The following is a 21,329-nucleotide window of genomic DNA, read 5'->3' as shown; positions in this document are numbered from 1 at the left end:
TAAATACATACTGCTTTTCAAAATAGGAACAAAAGTAATAGAGAAGAAACCGTGCTGCAGCGCAAAACAGCTGCTAGTGCTCCTCCACCCCCAAGTGAGGAAGCCGTTTCAAGTAGTTCTGAAGATGATTCTGGGACAGACAAAGAAGATGAAGGCGCTGTTTCACAGCGTTCAACTCCAGTAAAAGTGACTGATGCAGGAGACAATACAAAAATCACAGAGGTAAGAAATTACTGTGGCAGGCAAGAAGGCTAATCATGGACTTAAAATCCACATTTCCTTAAAGAACCCCCCCAGTAAATGTTATAGAACAGTCAAAAGTAAAGCACTGAGAAACTGAGTGATAAAGGTGTCTGGTGTAATTTCTTTGTGTAGATATTAGCACAACTGCTTATAAAACTTTGCTGTTATAGTTACTGTGTAATAGTGAAACATAGCAAAAAATAACGTTTTTCAAAAAATTAAAATTACTGGTAGAAACCTGTGGCATTTGAACGGTACTTGGGTCTGGTGTGTTCCGTTAGATAAAGCATAAAATACACCTATGTTAGTGTGTGAATTCAGAGCAGTAGTGCACTTCTGATCATTGTCCTTTACCATGCTTTGGCTCACATCATGCTCCACATCTTGGAGCATGCAAATGGGATGCTCCATGTTCTTTTGGATGAAACTAAACTGAATTGAGAGATGCTTCTCCAAGAATGTACCTGATCGACCTACCTAGTCAACATTTAGTCCATGGGATCTAGTCTGGAGCAAACCCCCTGAAAGACATGTTGTATGTTTCTGAGGTCCTGAGCACTGCCTCTTTCAATTACAAATCTATTCCTTTTGATATTTCCCCCTGCCCTCAGGTAGATAAAACTGTATTTCAGTTGCAATCCCTTCGGTGCTAATTTGTACAAAATATTAATTTCTAATCCATGTAACATTTCCTTAAATTCTTTCTTGTAGGTATCCATCCAGGTACCACTGAAAATGTCTTAGCAAAAGGATATGCTAATGGAGACTATACAAATTTGGAAAATGCTTATGCTATTTTGGGGTTGTTGGGGTTTTTTGTCTGTTCGTGGTTTTGGGTTTTATAAGTCACAGCTAATTTAAATGGTTAGAGTGTTGTGGTTGTACATGTTATCACTTTTAAAGAAACTTCAGTATTTATGACCTTAGTGTAAAATGCAGTGCCTTATAAACAACAGAGAATAAAACTGCCTTTTTTTCCTACTACAGTTCAAATTTTCATTCCATTCAGTCTTTAGCCTAGGGTTGTGTGTTCTCACAACATGAGATAATGGATTTTCAGCCTTCTGTACAGCACTGTCTTCTTCCTAACCTATTAAAGCATTTTCAATAAAATAACTAAAAGTGTAGTATTAATTTTGGACAATTTGGTTTAATTGTCATGCCAATACAAGTGCATTTATTTCTGTCTATGCAAGATATTTTATCTGAAAATTTTCCGTTATCTCTGAATAACAGAGTACCCAACAGAGCAAGTCAGATTGTTTCTAGATGGGTTTGTTGGATTTGTTTTTTTTGTTTTCTTTTCTTTTTAACAAAAATCTAATCTGAAATTTTGTTCTTGATTCTTACCATTGCACAAGTTACCTTACGTCAGTTTTTCCATCTGTGTATTGAACACACTTCAACACTGAGACTTAAGATATCTTTTTTAGATTTTTAAGAAGCTTAAATGAAAGATGCATGTAAACACAAAATATAAATTAAGATAGTATTGAATTTTAATGGCGTACAATTGGGTGAGCTATTCAAATTCTTTTAGTAATGCACATGAACAAATATTTCCCTTTTTATTAGCACATTTTCATGCATTGAATTTTAGTCATAATTTGCATTGTTAATTTGTGTCATTGCTTATTAAGGTTGCAGTGCTGAAAAGTAGTAACTATCCAGTTATGCTGAATTGCTGCATTAGCAATTAACTTGGTTTATTGGTAATGTCTGCCTGCCCATTGTAAATCTGTTCTCTTCAAAAGTACAAAGCTTCTCTTAGATGTGTTATTTTTGAGGGCACAGTATTTATGGAAGCTTTCTGTTCAGAAAGAACCCAAACAGATAGTTCCTTTCTATTCACATCTCGCAGAAGTCAATAATAAAATGCTTCTATACTTCTGGTCAGCACATATATTTCTAAAGTTGTTCTTTGACTTTGGATCTTTTTAAACAAGAGGAAAACTATTTTTACGGTTGACTTTCAGTCACGTGTCTTGTCAGTAAACCCCCTCAGCTCAACACTGAATCATTAGACATTGTTAGTGAAGCATTGCATATGCATTGGATCCTTGTTATGGTTGACTGACATGATTTTGTAATGCATAAAATAAAAATAGTTTTGTTCAACCTGAGGTTTGTAATTATTTCAGAACTGACAGCAGGAAATGTGAAAGCAAATGTGGGAGCATGTTCAGAATGAATATGGTTTATTCTATATTAAGTTTCAACACAGAACAGAATTTAATACCTATATCATTATATATCCTAGAAATATAGTTTATTCTCCTAGCATGTTGTTTTATCTGATGTTATCTTTCAAGAATCATTTCCTTTATTTGTCGAACATATGTTTTGAATATTATTTTTAATTAAAAAACCCCACAAAAACCAAACCAAACAAAAAAAAACCCCAATCAATCAAACAAAAAACCAAACACACACATGCACAAGTGAAGATTACTGTGGATATGAGAAACTTGTTTGGTTTTGCCTGCACTTTTGAAAATATTTTGAAGTTTAGAAAGAATTCCTTGCTTGAAAGCAAACATTTCTTTTAATATTGTTATGGTATTCTCAGTATGAACCTTTCTTCTTATGTTCTAGAATGTAGTGCAATCAACAAAAGATGTGTATGGAGTCAATCTTTCGGATGTTCCTTCAGAAGAAGATCTCACAATATACACTAGGTGAGATAAATTTCCAGTGGTAATCAGTAAAATATAATTGGAGCTACTTAAATGTAGCTTCTTAGTGTTGCCTTAGATTGAATTTATTTAAATTATAAATTTTAGATATATTTAGATATATACATTTTTCTTTTTGTAAAATCAAACTGTTTTGTAGATGTCTGTGTCAACTCTGATTTCAGTGAAAGTTATGTGGATGTCTCTGAATGCAAAATTTGGAACTTAAGTCAAATGAAAGATGCTTTAATAGAAATACCTGTCACTTAATATAGTTCTAGAAATTAATAAACAAATTCCACATGAGGAGCGGTTTCATGGTTCTAAGCTGTGTAGTCTGTGATTTTTGCATTTTTCAAATGTTAAATTATGCTAATTCAAATCAGTCGTTCGTGAAATAGCCTCTGCTGTAAAAATGCATGCAAACCAAGAGAAGTTAAGTCTTTTAACATAATGTCGTTTGTAGAGATGTGTTAACTGTTACATTTTCCTCAAATTTAAATAGTTGGTGACTTTCGGTGTTCAAGGAAAATGACTTTTCTGAATAATATGCAGCCCTTTTTCTTGAAACGTTTTGGCCTTTTGAGCTTGAAATAAAAAATTGTGGGTTTTATATGGAGACCTTGAGACTGTTACGAAATCTGTGGCAGATTATAAGGAGAAAAGTGGTCAGAATAACTCACGCCATAGAAGCATGGATATCTAAGTGACAGATATTGGCACTGTAAGTTTCAGGAGAGGGAGAAGTCCGATTTGCCCTTGTCATTATAGGAGTTTCATGAAATAATGAAATGCAAGTATATGTGGCATGTGGGTTTACATGTATATGTGTGTATATATATATGCACAGCACCAAGTATGATAATGTGTTCTTAAACACTGCATTATGAACAGCATCATACTGCCACTTGTTCTTAATAAATGGATTTGTGAATTCAAAACATATGTACTGGAAATAAGTAAGATACAGCAAAGTACAAGACAAAACACAGCTCCTTAGGTGGTCCAGCAATTCCCACTCAGCTTCTATGCTTTGAGGTAAACTGCTACAGTGGGAGGCCACATGCTGCACAGCACCTACAGGCTCTCCTCAGGAGCTGGGAGCTGCTGGCTTACTGTGAGCAGTTGGAGGTAAGTGTTGGCTGGGCAAGCATCAAGGTGTTACCTCTGAGCTCCAGCTTCACAAAAACTGCTTTTATTCAAGGGTAACTTGGAGTTTTATCCTCTACAAGACAGTCATCACCATTCCTGCAGGAGCCATGAACTGTCAGCTCCCCAGGAGTGATCAGCAAATTAATGGTATGCTTCTCCAAGAAAAAGCAGTGACTCCCATTGTATCAGAAGTGCTGTTTCTGAATTTCCATAACCCCATATAGAGCACTGGCTATGTGTTGCCATTGTTAAAAGATGTGTATTTAATGCTATTCTCACATTCTTTCCTCAATATTTTGACTGAAGTCAGAAAGAAGCTGGTTCAATTTTTTTTTCTTTTTTTTTTTTTTTTTGTTAAATCGGAAATTAATTTTAACCTTTTGAATTAGCTCAAACCAAAACTGAACTAGAATAATTTCAGTAATAGGTGAACTAGAACTGAACCAAAACATTACTTGTTCGGTTCCCTGGTGGAGGAGATTCTTTCCTGAACTGCAATCTTTGAAAATTAGCCAGAATAATGAGAATCAATACTGGAGATCAGTTGGAGAGATTTAGATCCAATTCGAAGACCCTCTTAGTTCCTAAAGGTTTATAATGCTGTTGTCAAGAGAGCGATTGCCGGTGCAAGAGGAAATGCAAAACAATTACATTTGCTTAATAAACCAATGCTTCAAACACCTGTTTAGAATGTACAATTAATGGAGTTTGAGGAAAGGGGTGTAAGAAAACCAACATGTCATCTGAGAAAAACACTGTATGTTGAAGTGAATGCTTGTGAGGCATGCGTTGAAAGGGGCTTGTGTCCGTTTGTTTCATTTTCTAGTGTGTAATAGCAGTGATTACCTTGTTTACTTGAAACCTCTTCAATTTGTGAGGGAAGTTTTAATTCGCTATGATATCTTCTCATTTAGTGATATATGAAGGTTAATCCTGACTTAGTTCATTAATCCTCTCAAAACAATTTTTTGCTTTTTATTTAAAGTCTTTTTCTGTTAATTTTTCTTTAGGAGTAGATACTCCTTTCACACTTTTTAGTTCAGTGAAATTCCAGTTTCTACCTATTTCACACATGCTGGGTAATTTGAAGATAGTATGCTTGAATAGGGCTGAGGAGGGTGTTTCTCATTCTCTGAAATTTTTGACTTCCCTTATGCATCTAACTTTGGTTCTTTATTTTTAACCACTAGAAAATGGATGCCAATTTGACAATTACCCTTTGGTATACTGGATAGTTACTGTTCTGCAAATGGCCCACTGTGACCTGGTGTCTACAACAAGTCTCTTTATGCAGATGAACAGCTTCGTGGCAACATCCAGAATTGCAGCTACTTCCCATTTAATCATTTTTCAGGCCGGACTAGCATTCAGTCTATTGTTACAGTAGCACTGTAAACCCCATGGGGGCTTTGAAGCTCCCCAGCCATATCTTTTTTCAAGACAAAAAAAGCTTGCGTTTATTTTATTTTCCCCAAGTAATGCTGGTTTAAAAAAAATAGAGCAATTACAGATTCTTTACCTCTTTTAGCTAACAAGACATAGTGCTATTTATGGTCTCATGCGGAAAGTACAGATTTTACTGACATCCTTTATTACAATGTACATCGTTTGAGAATAGCAGCAATTTATTTCACAGTAGGATTACAGTTCTCGCTTCAAGTCTTTTTCTATTATTGTAATAAGGGAAATGGAGTTGCAAGATCCTGCCTCTACTTGACATCATTGGGCATGTTATGTATGTTTTTTCTTTATTACCATCAGGCACTTACAGATTTAAAGTACCTCAGGTTAAGTTACTTTACATCAACTGATCTAGATTAAGTCTATATGCAAATGAGAAGTACTTTGAATTTGTTCAGCCAATTTTTACTGAGATAACTTGTGTTAATTCTCATCAAAATAGAAATCACAGAAGCCCAGATTGGTTGACGTTGGAAGGGACAGGAAGTTCTTTAAATAATTTGAGGATGTGTACTGCAGATCAGCCGTGAATAGTATCTTACTGATGTCTGGTTGCTTGTGTTAATTTGGGCCTTGTTTGTTTCAGAATATTGGATAATTTGAAGCAATTATTTAAAATACACTTTTGGTTTGCCTTTATTTGGTTTTGGGTTTGGTTCTTTTTTTCCTTAGGCTTGTTTCAGTAGCAAGCTTCTGCACCAGAATATCTTAATTATCTTTATTTCCACTTGTAATTTGTTCATTTAGAAACAGAAGTATTTCTTCAATATCCAAAGTGATGTTGCATGTTTGTGAGACTTTTGTTTCTACAGTATAGAACCTGAATGGAGCAGAAAGAAAAGCCACAATAAGTTGTTTAGCAATGTATTGTCCCTTTGTCTTCTATACACTCTTCCATGCAATTGCTTTTGCACTGGTAACTATCCCCTGTTAAAATCTAGTAAATATTTCTGAAATAAACCAGTAAGACTCTTTTAAGCTAAATGGAAGCTAACTGTTAAACCCCTCCACATCAAAGAATTGAAGTATTAAATCACAACTGATGTTTACTTCTATTTTCAGTAGAATGGACGTATTGGAGAGTGAACAAATTGTGAGAGAACTACATTTACATATATTTGAAACTGACCTTTCCTCTTAGACTGGCTGAATAAGATTAGTGCTTAACTATTTCTTTTTATCTTTTTTTTTTAATTTTGCCCCAATTCATTGCCAAGAAAAAAACCATAACAGTATTTTCCATTTTCAGTGTCTTCCAGCCAATATTTGGAGATGGGGAGTTCTCCCAAAAGGTTGTGCTTGTAAATAAGAGATCTGGACTAACAGCATTTCAGCTGAATAAACTAGATTGAATTTGGCTGAAGACCAAACAAAATCTGAAACTTGAAAGACTTTTTATGTCTTCTTCTGAGTTTTCCCATAGGCTATTCAGCTGACTATTTGCTTTGAAAAAAGACTGTAGCAGGCTGCCTGTTTCATAGGAATGGAGGCCTGTCTCTATCCCTTGACATACTTGGTGACACTAGTTAATAGGCAAATCTTTTTCAAGCTAAAAGGAGCTGTTGAGTTTGCACCTGCACCCACTGTAAAGTTTTAAAAATGCCTCTTGTTTATCAGAGAGGTAGATCATGGCCATTGACTTACAGAACATGACTTAAAGACTCATTTTTTGTGTCATCCTCTTTCATTTGCTGAATTTTGGGGGGATAGTTCTTTTATTCTCCTGTCTACTGCTTTCCACAGGTTTGTTCAGCTGGGACAGAGTCAGCATAAACAAGACAAGAGCAGCCAACAATTTTGCTCAAAACACCACTTGGATAGGGTTATAAATTTGTAAGTATTCTTTTTCTTTTATGTTTCAGCCTGTCATTTGTTTTTTTCATTAGACCTGAAAAATCATCAGGTAAATTTGATGTTGTTTGAGAGTCATACTTCTGTTGCTCCCCCCCGCCTCCCCCCCCCCCCCCCCCCTTTTTTTTTTTATTTCAGTTTCACCAAGGCAGTTTTTATTTACTTTTGTCTCTGGAGTATGTGATCTCTTACCCAATAGCACAGCTACCTCATAGTACTGCAAGACCTTTACTGCAATCCACAGATTTACAGAAACTTCAGCTTTGTTTCCTGCGCTCCCTCTAGTCCACCCCCTCCATGCTGGTGGAGTGAGGGAGTCTTGAACATAGCACTTATCCAAGTAGGGATAGAGACTGGGGGTGTCTCAGTAGGGCTGAGGGAGCAGGATAACATGAAACAGATTTAATATTGTGTATGAGACAGTACTGCCTAATACCAGTGCTTAGTCATTTCATATTGTATGCGTTTAAAGTGATGATACCACTTTGCATGTTTCATCGTTAATAAGCTTACGCTTTGTAGGTAAATGTCCCTGTAGTTTTATAAAAAATATATCTGATGGGTATTAAAATAGTAAATTAGGTTGGCAAACTGTAAAATTTTTTAAATGTGAAGGAACAACCCTGAATGTTTTGAAGGGAAGTGGTTATTAAGAAAATATTTTAAAATAATAGGAATACTTTTGCTGTGAGGAAAGGCAATTGCCTTTATGTAATGGCATTTTTGATGGTGTAGGAGATAGTCATTCCTTTCTTGCCCCCTTGGAGTAAATTATTCCCCATGCTATGCTGCTGTAAAACGAACACAGCATTCATTAAAGAGAGTCTATCCACATAATTCCATTGGGTTCCGGGTAGTCAGATGTTCATTTTTCTCCTTTCCCAAGTGTAATTTCCATGTGTTTCTGAACAGTGGAAATGTAAAAGTCATAGAGCACACAAATCTGTGTCTCCTGTCAGTACTACTCTTCAAGTCATGCAGATCATCCTTCTCTGCCAGTTCTACCAAACATGCCCTTCTGTGCAGATCTGAGAGGAAACAGGGTATCTTACAGTAGATAATTTTCTTTCCCCCTAAAATTATATCTTTATACAGCTGAAATCTTTTTCTTCAGTTTTTGTTCTCCAGCTTTTTAAAAACATTTAAATATTGATTGGACAGTGACAGATTTTTCTTTCAAGAAAAGTCATAAATGTAGCCATTCCTTAAAGGCATGTTGTTCAACTCTCAAATGAGGAAGCTTTCTCAGAAACTGAGTTTAAATTGGTGCTCTGAATCAGAAATTTCCTTGGAGAATACTAACTTTTTAGAGGCAAAACAACATGAACGTACTATACTCAAGATGAGGTCAAGAGAGAGGGTTTTCAGTAACAGCAGCTGAGGCACATCTTGCACTTGCTGGGCTGTATATTTCCTTGTTTCTCAAGGAGCACTTGAAGAAATTGAAAAATTATGGTAACTTGTATTAATTTGGTGTTAGGTGCATTTTTAATTGGGGAAAAAAAAAAAATCTGGCAAATGTGATTCTCCAGTAGTTCCTTCTAGATACAATGCAATTAAGTGTGCAATTAAACCCCAGTCTTTTTTATAGTAAAATGAATCACTCAATCTAAAGCTTTGGTTTCTCATCAGCACTGAGATATAATGTAGGCTTAGGTTAGCTGCTGTCATTTCCACACTTCCAAAGAAAACTTTTTTTTTTTTTTAATATCCTTTTTCAATCTTAAAAACCTCTCACAACTGTAAAACCTTCTGGCCATTTTTATCAAATACATAAAGCTAATACAAAAAGAAGTATTTCTTATTTTTACAGTGTCACTTCAGTAATATTTATGAACTCAAATATATATTGTAGAAGTACAGAAGAGAAGCTTCTGGCTTAAAAACAGTGCGCATAGATTAGGAGCAAAAAATGAATAAAATGAATACTTGAACAGGGACTACAGTGATGCAGTGAATTAATACTGAGGAGGAGTGGAGAATATGGAAGGATGTTGAAGTGCTTCTTTTTGTTCATAGAAATTCCATGAAGGAGAAAAGAGTACAATTTTAGTTAGAGCTAAAAAGAACTAAACAGAGCTGGATTACTTTTAGCACAATCTATTATCATGTATGTGAAGAGAGACTTTGAGAACCGTAGTATAATTACTGTTGGCTTGACACTGCACTTCTTCCTAGTTCCCTAGTACTCATTGCTGTGTGGTATAAGTAATACTATTGAAAAACATACTCTCAATCACTTTCCAAATGTACTTCTTACATTTATTAATTCCCTTCCTGAACAGGGAGTTGAGTGTTTTGATTGACTACAGCACTTCTGAAGAAGAGTTTGGAAATGCTTTAATGCTGTTATAATAGAGAGTAGCTGGTTGCATACATCGGGGTACAAGCTGTCTTCAGTGCCTGTACCCCTTTTGTAGCCTATGCAGTATAGCAGCAGTGCATGTGCACCAGCTTTAATTCATCAACAGGCATCTACTGTCCTGTTCGGTTTTGCGAGACACTGATAATGCTCAAGCAGAACACTTCAGTAAGTGCTACCTGCAGCATGGTCCAGGGCTATGTTCTCATTAAATACTTGAAAAACATACCCTGTCTGCATAAATATGCCATACAGTCCATGTTTTCAAAAATGCTCCCTAGATGTTAAATGTGTAATCTATGTAAAAGTAGTATATGGGCTTTTTTACTGTTTGTTTCTGTGTATATGCACATTATATACCTTATTTTCTCACCAAGATAAAAGTAATTAAGCAAAAATCAGTGAACAATGGATCACCCTGTGTTTTCCACTTCTGTTAATTAAATGCTCTGCTGGAGTATTTTTAATCTGTAATACCTCTTTAAAACATAAAAGTAGAAATAGAGCAGTACAGTTTATAATTTTAATGAAGTATTTTAAAACACTGGTTACTTTTGAGAACTGTTGCCTCAGTTTAGAGCAATTCTCTTGTTAATTCAGTACTTCCATATAACTTTGTTAGTATAATACCTTTCTTGGAGGATTAGATAAAAATAGCTTTATATTTGTAAACATGGCATCATTACTCATAACTGTGCTATAAAGAAAAGGTTGGTATTGAACTTGTAATTTTTCTTTGTATTTACATGCTAGGAGTTCTTGTGGGGTTCTGTGTATTGAAAGGCAGAAGCAAATGAATAAAAGATGTGTAAGTGTTAAGTTTAATGAATAAAGGATACTTAAGTGTTAAGTATATTAATGTTTTACATTAAACCCATACAAAATATCTAAATAGTTTCTTGATACTGCTGTGGAAGAAGTGAGTCAAAAGGTGCCATTAGTCAACAAGCAACTTTGGAAAATACAAGTTATCTTGGATTCTGAAGTATGTTGATAGTTTCATAGTACAGTGCTTTTTTGCATGCTCTCTGCTTCAGATATGCACCCAAATACGTTGCTTCACATCAAAAAGTTACATAAACGTCAGTGAAAGTGTTTATTTACGATATAAAGGATTATCATGAATAGTCTTGGAAATTATAGGTGAAGAAATTGTTTGTATTCCGTCATCTGTTTACACTGAGCTTAAACCACGAAGGTGTCTTATCTATCTTCGCCTGGTAAGGTGGCAGTCAGGATTTCCTTTTTTTATTTTTTATACATATTCTGCACTTCAATAAAGCACCTTCTTGCTAGACAGCCCTTTGTCAGAGCAGCACCTAGTCTTCAGCAAAGGTGCTTTGTAATTCTTTTTATCCTTAGTCTCCCCTTTGAAAACTCCCTGAAAGGTCTGAATAGATACTGTGTTTTTACCTACAACTCACTTTATTTCTTCCTTTTCTTGGAAACAGGATAGCTATGCCTCTTAATTAAAACAAGCACTGATTCAGCTCCTTGGAGATATAAATACCTGTGTTAAATTGGGAATCATCTTCCTTACTTCCTTTCTTATCTAAAAAGTCTTTGCCTCTACGATGGATTAAATTCGTTTCTGTTTGGTGATTATTTGGATTCATTTTACTTTGAGATGTCCTGTACTGGATCTCACATTCTGTAATAGCTGTATATTAAGAAGCACATATGAGATTAACCACTTTGGATTATCTGAGCCAAAGTAGATGTGTTTTATGATAACTTTAATTTCTCTTTCGGCTCATGTATATCCACTGTTGTGGTATTCTAAAAATAGCTTTGAAAATTAGTCTTTCTCACTTAATTTGACTCTTTCCTCTTTGTGACTCTCAGTATTTTAAACAAAGCATTTATGTGATTCTTCAGCATTTGCTGCCTGTGAGAATTCTCTTGAAATTTACTGGTCAGGCTGTTTATAAGTTACCTGGATTTTGTCTTTTATCTGAAGATGAAAGATTGCCCTTCACTGGGATTCTGAATGGCTTTAGCACTGTCTTTGTGCTTGTCTCTTGCAAAATGTCTTGACTAAGATGACTGTTACTGAGAGTATCTTCATTTTATATTCTGGGGAAGTGGTGTGAAAATCACTGTGGACACTTTCCCTTAAAGTACTTAGTACTTCCTGTTGGCTAGAAAAGACAAAAGAGTGTCAGGAATCAACACTACATAAAAGGAATAATTTTCTCATTTTGGGCTTGAAGGCTCTGTTCATTTTTAGTCACACATCTCAAAAAGAATGTTACTGGCAAGGGTCTGGGGAAAAGCAATAGTATGATCGGAGTTGTAGCACTCCAGGAAAGAGCTGTCTGGGAACTGAATCTATGTTATGATGGTTTATTAAATAAAGTTTGACAGGTGAAATAGTTTGATATAATGTTCTACAGCATGACTGGATTTGATGGGAGAAGTTAAACAACTGAGCCAATTCTAACAGCTCATTGCCACCAAAAGGGGGAGGTCCTGCTCTTTCCCTCCCTCCTTCCCTCCTTACCACTTCCTCTTTCAGTGAGTTGTGCAAGCTTTGCTGCTAGTTACAGTGCTCCATAAATCAGTTCAGCTCATCAGTCTGCAGCAAACTAACTTCATCAAAAAAGCAGATAGTTTCCTGGCAGATTAATGAGTTTATTTAGACCAGTGAAAGTTCCAGTTATCACCGGGGCAAGCACAGAAGAGAGAGAGCCACAGGGTCAAACGCAGCAGAACTTTCTTATGTGACTGGTAGCAATTTGTTAGAGTGGCTCAGTCATCTTGTATGATACCCTTATGACAGATCAGGGAGCAGAGCATGATCTGTTTCCAGGGATCTGGGGAAAATGGTTTGAGCTCGTTGTGATTCAGATCACTATGTGTGTAGGAGGAATTGTCTTTTTCCCATTCATCTGGTCTGTCGATATTAAGCTCTGAGCTTTTCAGATGAAAAAGCTTATATGCCTAGCATTTTTGGTAGAGTTGTCAACTGAGATGCTGAATATTATTTTAACAATAAAACTGTTAACATTTATCTGCCTCATAGTGATTTAAATCATAATTCTAATTTATTGATGTCTGTTTCAAATTTTTAAAATTACATTTTTAATACCTGAATGCTCACACTTGATCTCTAGGTCCTCCATATTTCCTCCCTATTTACAATGAATCATGAATAAAAATCTACATGTCAAATGTCATACCATCCATTGATGTAAAGCGTGCAACGGTGGAATGCATACCTTCGGAATGATACATGAGTTGTGATGAATTTAGCCATCCTTTTTCAAAACCCAAGGCTGCTTTTTTTTTTAATCCTGAAAAAATACTTTGAGCTATAAAATAGTAGTTAGTGCAGTTCTGACTTGACTGGGACCTTGTTGTTAGTGCAACACACATAAAAAATCAGTTTGTATCTGCTGTCCACCTGGTTTAGCATTTCTGTGTAGCATGTGTTAAAAAATTAATGTAGCAGTGTCACAAGACTAGGATAAAAAAACAAAAACAAAACCACAAACCAACATTTTGAGTTTTATAACTGGCCTTAGGCTCTTTCTATTTTTAACATGTCAAAATATGTTCTGTTCTGTTACTAAATTTGCTTTTTTCCAAATTATAAAGCACTATTGTATCTTTTAATATAGTGATCACTGTTAAAATGCTTCAGAAGTTCTGCAGCTTGAAGCTTGGGAGAGTTTTACTGGAGTTTTTTTTATTTTGGGGTTAGTGGGCTGGTGTTTCTCACTTTTGCCTATGAAGTCTCATTTTAATCATGATGTCAGCAGCATTGAAATCACATCCTCTAAAAGTAGGACTGTAACAAATTCCTGTGGAATATAACAGTAAATCTAGTTCTTTCTTTTTTGCTTTTGTTGAATTTGGGATTTTGTATTATTAACAGTTTCTAGCAAAAAGCCCAGAAAGTACTAAACTATATGCCACTTTAGCCCATCAGTTCTCAGGACCCTTTTCCAACCTGTCCCTGTGTCTTCTCTGTGAAGTGGTAAATTTCTATTCATTAGTTTGAGAACCGTCTTCCTCAAGTAATCCTACTTGAAAAACTAAGTAAGCCTGAGCTTTCCTCTTCCAAAAAGAAACACAATATTCTTTTTTCTTTATTTTTTTGTGAATTTTGATACTTGTTTTGTTGTGCCTTGCAGTACCCCTAGGTTCTTTTGTGTGTTCAGTCTTTAAATTTTGAAGTAGTTTGAGCTCAGCATATATCATCTCTATTTAAAAGATTTATCTTTCCTCGGAGATCACCTTTCTGTATCAGATGTTCTGACCTTCTATCGTATTTCTTCTGTCTGCTCTGTAGAGAAGCTGCTTCTAATTTGGATTGTAAAATGCTTATTTAGATGTATACCTGTGTAAAAAGAGTCTCTTCTTTCTCTAACCTTTGAAACTATACATGCCGTTGGAATTTCAGGTGATTGTTGTAGGACCTGGGTGCAGTCCAGGTTTTGCTGCTGGTTGGTTCTATAAGATACAAGCAGTATTATTGGACAGAGGAGGTTTCCTGTCTTTCAGTCCTCTCCACTCACAAAGAATGTAACTGAACCTTTGTTATATGGAGGCGTTGGTGTCTAAGGAAGGAAAATTCTCTTGAAGGCTTTTTCAAGAGCACAGCAAGCAATTTAAAGGCATACCATTTGGGGGAGGGGAGGGAGGAACAACCAACATAACAACAACAAAAAAAACTTCTGGATTTGTTGGAGTTTTGTAGGTCAGATATATTTGCTTGTGATTCAAATAAGGAAACAGTACATTTTGTCCCCTTTAGGTATGCTTTAGAGACTTGAGGAGAACTAATCTATGTTGAAACAAATGTGGTGGCTTTCTGGTGACTGCTGTATTTCTGAGAGCTCTGAGCTAAGCACATGGCCATGCATTTTTCTTTCTAAGTATGGTATATGCTCATTATAACTGAAGATTTTAGCTGTATATTCTTTTACTGAAGAGATAATGCTGCTCTTGGTGAAACCATAACACCATGGAGCCTGCTTACAAGTGGGATAAAAATAAATGTACTTTGCATGTCAAAGGTGCTGTCCTTCATGACATGATGTTTATGTTCCTATGTATGCAATTTTCACTGGGAGGCCATAGAAATACAGATCTCTATAGAGACCTGATAGTCAAGTCATAAATAATGTGCTGTCCTTCACGACTCTATTGTAAGATATTAAACTTATTAAGCAAATTAGATTTTTACATGAATAGTGTTAAAGAAAAGACTTTAATTAAATGGCTGGATAATACAAGTACTCTACAAATAGTTACAGCTTAATAAAGGGTTATTGATCAAAATTGGCATGCATGAACATGCAGTTCTTTCAATGTATTTTTATTATGTTGAAGTAAGTAGGTGGAAAATTGAGATTTAGTTACTAAATATTCAAAATTACATACTCTTCGCTGCCCAGCTTCCATGTGTCTAAGGAAATGACTTCTGACTCATTAGGGCTTCAGAAATGTCATGTCTTTAGAAAAAAATCAATAAATAGAGAAGGCATCAAGTTAGTGTTATGGCTTTGGTTTTGTTCTTTTACTTAATTATTCACTTGCTAGTTGGCTAGAGAGGGCAGCTACATCTGAGTAAATGACATCTTTTGGTGTTAGATAGTGACATTGTTAACTTAGTACAACATGCTAGTGTCAAATACTATTGCTGGACTAATGTTTGGTATCAGTTCTGAAAATACCCACTTTAATGTTTTATAATAAACTAGCAAGAAAAGGTTAAGTATGATAGAATTTCCGTAGTATTACTCATACAGTTTGCCAACAAAAACTAAAATAAAATGCTGATTTTAGTGAGAGTAGATAGCAGAGGTTGGACTCTTCAGAAGAGCTTCAGGTCTTTTGAAATAAGAGTTTTGTGTTGTTTAAGAGAAGCATAAAAATGGCAAGCATTTTGGAAATTTTATCCTAATCATACATGTAGGTAACTTGATCACATTTCTAGTATTTGTTTACTTTCCACTGTAGTGTCACAGAATTCTAAGAAGCCTAAACAGGAAGTGAAATATAATCTAAAATAAGGAGAAATAAAAATATATTGTAAGCACTAAGGCTTCACTTTTTGCAAACTCTTTAGCTTTACTTTTCTCTCCAATTCTAGAATAGCCAAATGTTTCTATGATATAATATAGCAAATTCTGTCTACGTCCTGATAAAATGTAACTTGGTTTTAAGTACGCAGCCAAACTCTGTTGGTGGCCAGTGATTTTATTGTCTCAAATTCAGTAGTTTATCTGTATAAGTAATTCTATCATTGCAGTCAAAGTATAATCAACTGAATGTATTACTATGTGTAATGGAAAAATACAAATGTAAATATTAAATTGAAAAATACGTCTTTGATATTGAAACCTTTTTATTTTTAGATACTATATTCCAGTTGTAGTGGAATATTAGGCATACTGTATTCTATGATACATTGCAGTCATTTTATAATGATGTTGTAATGTTTATATATGATGTTTCATCATCATCACATGATGAAACATCCAAAATCCAACATATTTTAGTGAGATAAAGGGCTACAAAGTAAGGCAGCAAGGGTTTTTTGGTCATTTTAAGAGATCTTGGATTAGAAAGTGTCAAACATTGGCCTATGCTCTTAATGTAAATAGAAGATTGTTACTGCATTTCATTTGTAGAAGGGCTTTGCCATTATTTGGATGTTCCGGTTCTCCCTTGTTTTTCCCTTTAAAATAGGAGATTATACACATAAAAATACCTCTTGCTTCTTGAAGAGCATGCAGATAGTGAGTCATGACAGTGGCTTCTATGGAATCATAGTTCTGTCAGCTGGTTTTTTCTTGGAGTTAATTTCAAAATTTTATTTCCTCTAAATTAAATAGTATTGACAGATATGTCAATATCTCAATATGTCAATATGTCAACAGAAAAGTTAATGCATAGCGTACCTTCAGATGGCAATGTTCAGTTGTAGAATCCAAACTGTTCTATCACACAGGTAAAACATCTGTACTGTTCAACTGTGAGAGTATTTTATAAATAAATTTCTAAAATATTGCTGGGAAATGTACATAGTGTATTTATGAATACAGCTTTCACAATTGCTGAAGTGCTCTAAAATGAAAATTATTTACTACACAGATACTTTTAGTGTTCATTTATTATATATTGACTATAAATAGTTTTGTTGCTACTTTGCAGTTGGTAGTGAAGGACACATTGCTACTGAAGAGTTTGGCTTAGAACCATAGAATATTAAAAACTGGAAAGGACCCGGGAGGTGATTTGATCCAGTCCTCTGCTCAGAGGATGATCAAATTAGATGAGGTTGCTCAAGGCTACATACACTTGACTGTTGAATATCCTTAAGGAGGGAGGTTCCACAGCTTCTCTGAGTAACGATTGACAACCCTCAGAGTGGGGAAAAAAGTTCCTTTGTATCTAACTGGAATATCCCATGTTGCAATTTGCATTCCCTTTTTGAAATTTGTCTTTTCATCCCACACTTCAAGTAGAGTCTGGCTCCACACAGACCCCCTCCCATGAGGTAGTTGCAGATAGCAGTAAGCTCCCCTTTAGCTTCTCTTCTCCAGGCTGGACAAACCCAGTGCTTGCAGTCTCTCTTCACATGCCATGTGCTCCAGCTCTCTAATCATCTTGGTGACCTTTGCCGGGCTCATCCAAGTATTTAATTGTCTGTCTTGTACTGGAGAGCCCTAAAGTGGGCACAGTGCTCCAGATAGGTCTCTCAAGCCCTGAAACAATCACTTCCCTTGACCTGCTGGCTATGCAGTATTCAAGAGTTATAGTTGAAAGACCAGCTTCTACCTTATGAGGGAGTCCGATTGACAATATTGCTTAGAAGAGGTCTGACAAACTCAGGTTCTTATAAACTTTCAAACTTCGTGTATATCTCATGAGTAGGTTTAGATATTAGGATTCAAAGATAGTATTTATTGTATGAGGCTATTTAAAAAAAATATTTTCATAAAATCCCAGCAGTCCCAATGTGCAGAGTGCTGCTGCTGGTACTAAGTTGTCTGTTTCTTCATAATTAGATGGAAATTTCTTATCTGATAAATCCTTTCTATTCAGAGTATAATCACTTGCTTGTTATAATTGCTACTAAGTAGATAGCTCAATAAAGTCTTTCTGTTTTCTGCTGTAATGCGTGGCACAGATCTGCTTCAACTGGGGTACTTACTCACTGAGGAAGGATGAAGAAATGAGGGCAGAGTGGAGGGAAGTGAGAAAGTATTCTGTAATGCGATTAGTGACAACTTACCTAATTACCCTAATTGAAAAGCTGGGTCTTACCAGTCTGCAGTAGTGATAAAAATCTAGGTAAATGAATTATCTAGTGGGAAGTTGCCCTTTCATTGACTGTCATGTATATTTCAAGGAAAAGAAATACTCTTCTCTGTGGAAAATTTTTATCTGAAGTTCCAAATATTCTGTATGCTTATTTTTTTCCAGAATACCCATCTCCTCCTTTTCTCAAGACAATATTTATGAAGTTCAGCCTCCAAGAGCTGATAGGAAATCAATAGAGATTTTTCATGCGCACATTCAGGCTGGAAGAGGAGACATGCAGCCCCTGGGAAAAGATGACTTCCTCATGTACAGAGAGTACATTCGGAACAGATACCTGTAAATACAAGCTGGATTCTCCTGCCAAGTCTCCTGTACTGATAGGTCATAAAAATAATTTTAGAAAGGAAATCTAGTTTTATTATTTTGCAGTAATAAATTTATTAGCTAACATTTCTATTTATTATTCTTTACTATTATCCATTTACAGTGTGTGCTTTACAGGATGAAAGTGATTTAAATATCTGCTTTTCAGATGAAAGAGAAAGTGTATCTTAAGAGACTAGGTGAATAATCAGAATCACTGAAGAATATATATCAATTTATGGCAAAGAAAATACTGCGTCTTTAGGTTTTTATATTAATTTTTTACATTGTTACATTTGCTAGTAAAGCTGAAGTGATTCATACATAAGAATCGGAAGAGAATAGTTTTCTTCCTCTTTGTTCCATGACAGCAAACAGTTGGGGTTTTTTTACAGCAGAATGTTTTCTGATATTTCTTTAGATTTTTAGCAAACCGAGTGCTAAAATGACTGCTCGTAATTTGCTGCTTTCTTAAGCAAAGGTTAAAAATGTGGCTTATGTCAAAATCTAAATTTGCATCAACACAAACCAGCTTTATAACCCTAATTTGTGTCAAAACTAATCTTACTGGTGCTAGTAGCTACAGAATCTGTGTCACATGCAGGGTGAAGATGGTTTTTGACAAATTATCATGGGCCTCTTGTAGGAATCTAAGGTAAACCACTTATTGACTGCATCTGGAAATGAAGGAATGCTCTCCACTTTACTGGGTTTAGTCTCTTAAAGGGCACAAAACTATCCTGTCATTTTTCTGTATGACAGGCATTACCCTTTTTGCAGCATTCTCTTTCCACCCCTGTGTTTGTGCTTCTGCAAGATTCAGGGTGCTAATGTTAGCTCTGTACTAGGTTTGCATAAAAAAAGAGAACAACACACAAACCAAGACTTCCAGTTTAACACTGCCTGAATGATAAACTTTTAACAGTCTGAATAGATCTGCTGCTTAATGCATGTAAAGGGTTAATTTAAAAAGAAAATACACTCATCACCCATCTAACAAGTTCAGTTGTATGAAAGACTCCAGAGATGCTGCCTCTGCATCTACCTATTTTATTCCATTCTTGTGATGATCAGGTTCAGGTCTCAGCCGTGTTAGAAGTTCTGAATAGATGCATATATTTCCCTTTCAGAAGCCAAGGAAAAAGTGTGTGAAATATATATGAACACGAAAAGAATGGGTTGTATTGGCTCTGAAGACTAACATGGTGTTCTCTTTGACTCTTCAGTGCTAATGATCATCCTTAAACTATATGGACAAATAAAATAGTTATGAGAAATCTGTTGGTTTTCCTCCAAAATATATTTAGATTGTTTCAGTGTGTTTGAAGGTTGCACTGAAATACAATACCAAAATGTACACCTGTACAATGATGACTTTGGTTCTTTTTTTGCAGAGTCAAGAAGTACAAACATCGAATGAGAACTTGGTCATTTCTGAGCCAATGGTTCCTTGGTGCCTGTCCCAACAGCTTAAGCTTTGTTCTGTGACGCTCTTCAGATTGATACTTTTGTGCCTTTAGGAGCACTTATTCCCCAATGCTTTCACTGGAAGTTTCATTCCCTTATGAGTTTTGCTTCTGCTTGCAATGCGCACTGACTTTTTGTTCTCTCTCTCTCTCATTCCTTTCCAGACTCATCTGTGGCCCTGAAATAGGGTCCTTTTAATGTGCACACAGCTGTAGCTACCAGAGGGGGAGAAAGCGAAAGAGTTGTAGGTAGTTCTGGGGTGACATTTGAGGCAGCTTTTTGTTTTGTTACTGACTTCTTGAGATTTTTGCACAGGATCCCAGCGGAGTTCTTTTGGCTTTCACAGGCTTGGGCCAGATTTCACTTGTATAAACTCCAAAGCATGTGACCTGTCAAATAGTCATGTTCTTTTTCTTCCGACTTTTTGGTAGTTTGTTTGATTTCCTTTTCTCTTTCTTCTTCACCACCTGTGGTTCAGAATTGTTCTTCTTACCCAGAACTATGCCACAAGTTGTAGTTTTCCTGCTGTATTGATCTTCTCCTTTTGTAGCTCTCACTTCCTGAAGAAAAACTATGTAAATTTTATCCTTTTATTGAAAAAAAATTAATGTTTCTTCAGCAACCCATATCCCTTCTTTTTAAATGCAGGCTGTGCCATTATCTGTCGTGCCTGATTTCCTACCTCCTGTGGTGGTGACAGACGTGTGTATTGTTTCTCTTGGGTTCTCTGTGTCTTTGTAATATTTTCTTGAGAAGTGGTTGGCTTAGGTACAGGATGTTAGTGCTTGAACAAATTGTAGGCATCACTTAAAATCTTCTCCTCTAGAGAAAGTCAAGCGCTGCTCTGATTAAGAAAGTAAGAGAACATTTAAAGTGGTCCCCTCTGGTTGTCTCAAGTCCTGCTATAGCAGCACTCTACATCCTACTGCATGGAGTTGTCCAAGGGGAAGAGCGCCTTCTTTTTTTTGTTTATACTCCCAAGGAAGTGGATCCAGCCTGTTTGAATAAGCTAGTGTTGGCACTTGTCAAGATTCACTGGTGTGTCCAGTGAGGGATTTTGCAGTGACAAGCCTCACTCAGGTCCTTTAGGAGTTTTGATCCTTTCTGTTCTGATGTCTCTATTCCCTCCCAGTGCCTCTTCCTCAATATTAATGGTGGGCTCAGACATGCAGAGGGCTGGGACTCACTTCACCACCTTCTGTGGCTGTTACCTGTGCTAAAACTGACTTTAAGCATGCTGCAGGGTTAAGCTCTAGTGCAGGCTCTGCTCCTCCCTGGGCTGGGGGGACACAGAGGACACCCTGCACACACAGCCCTCCTGGTGTGCTGGTTACAGCGGGGAGGATTCCATTATTTCTCAAAGAAGGAAAATAATGAATGCTGATTAAGTTATTGTCTGATTGTACCCACTCCTTTACTCCTGGAACATAGAATCATGGAATCATAGAATAGTTAGGATTGGAAAGGACTTTAAG

The 21,329-nt window shown here is 36.0% G+C and overlaps 1 protein-coding gene across 2 annotated transcripts in view; it reads left to right on the top strand.

The window, feature by feature from the left end:
- Window positions 1-19,664, top strand: part of FIG4 (FIG4 phosphoinositide 5-phosphatase) — a 67,460-nt gene extending 47,796 nt beyond the window's left edge. For both annotated transcript variants that reach the window (XM_030489818.1, XM_030489819.1), the window contains exons 20-23: window positions 27-222; window positions 2,839-2,921; window positions 7,275-7,364; window positions 18,187-19,664. In XM_030489818.1, the coding sequence (XP_030345678.1) occupies window positions 27-222; window positions 2,839-2,921; window positions 7,275-7,364; window positions 18,187-18,364 (547 nt within the window). In that variant the 3' untranslated portion in view covers window positions 18,365-19,664. The remainder of the gene's footprint in view (window positions 1-26; window positions 223-2,838; window positions 2,922-7,274; window positions 7,365-18,186) is intronic.
- Window positions 19,665-21,329: the final 1,665 nt, after the last annotated feature.

The sequence above is a fragment of the Strigops habroptila genome, chromosome 6, assembly GCF_004027225.2.
Source record: "Strigops habroptila isolate Jane chromosome 6, bStrHab1.2.pri, whole genome shotgun sequence".
Classification (NCBI taxonomy): domain Eukaryota; kingdom Metazoa; phylum Chordata; class Aves; order Psittaciformes; family Psittacidae; genus Strigops; species Strigops habroptila.
Note: the sequence above shows the minus strand (reverse complement) of the source record. Positions and strands in the feature narration are given on the sequence as shown.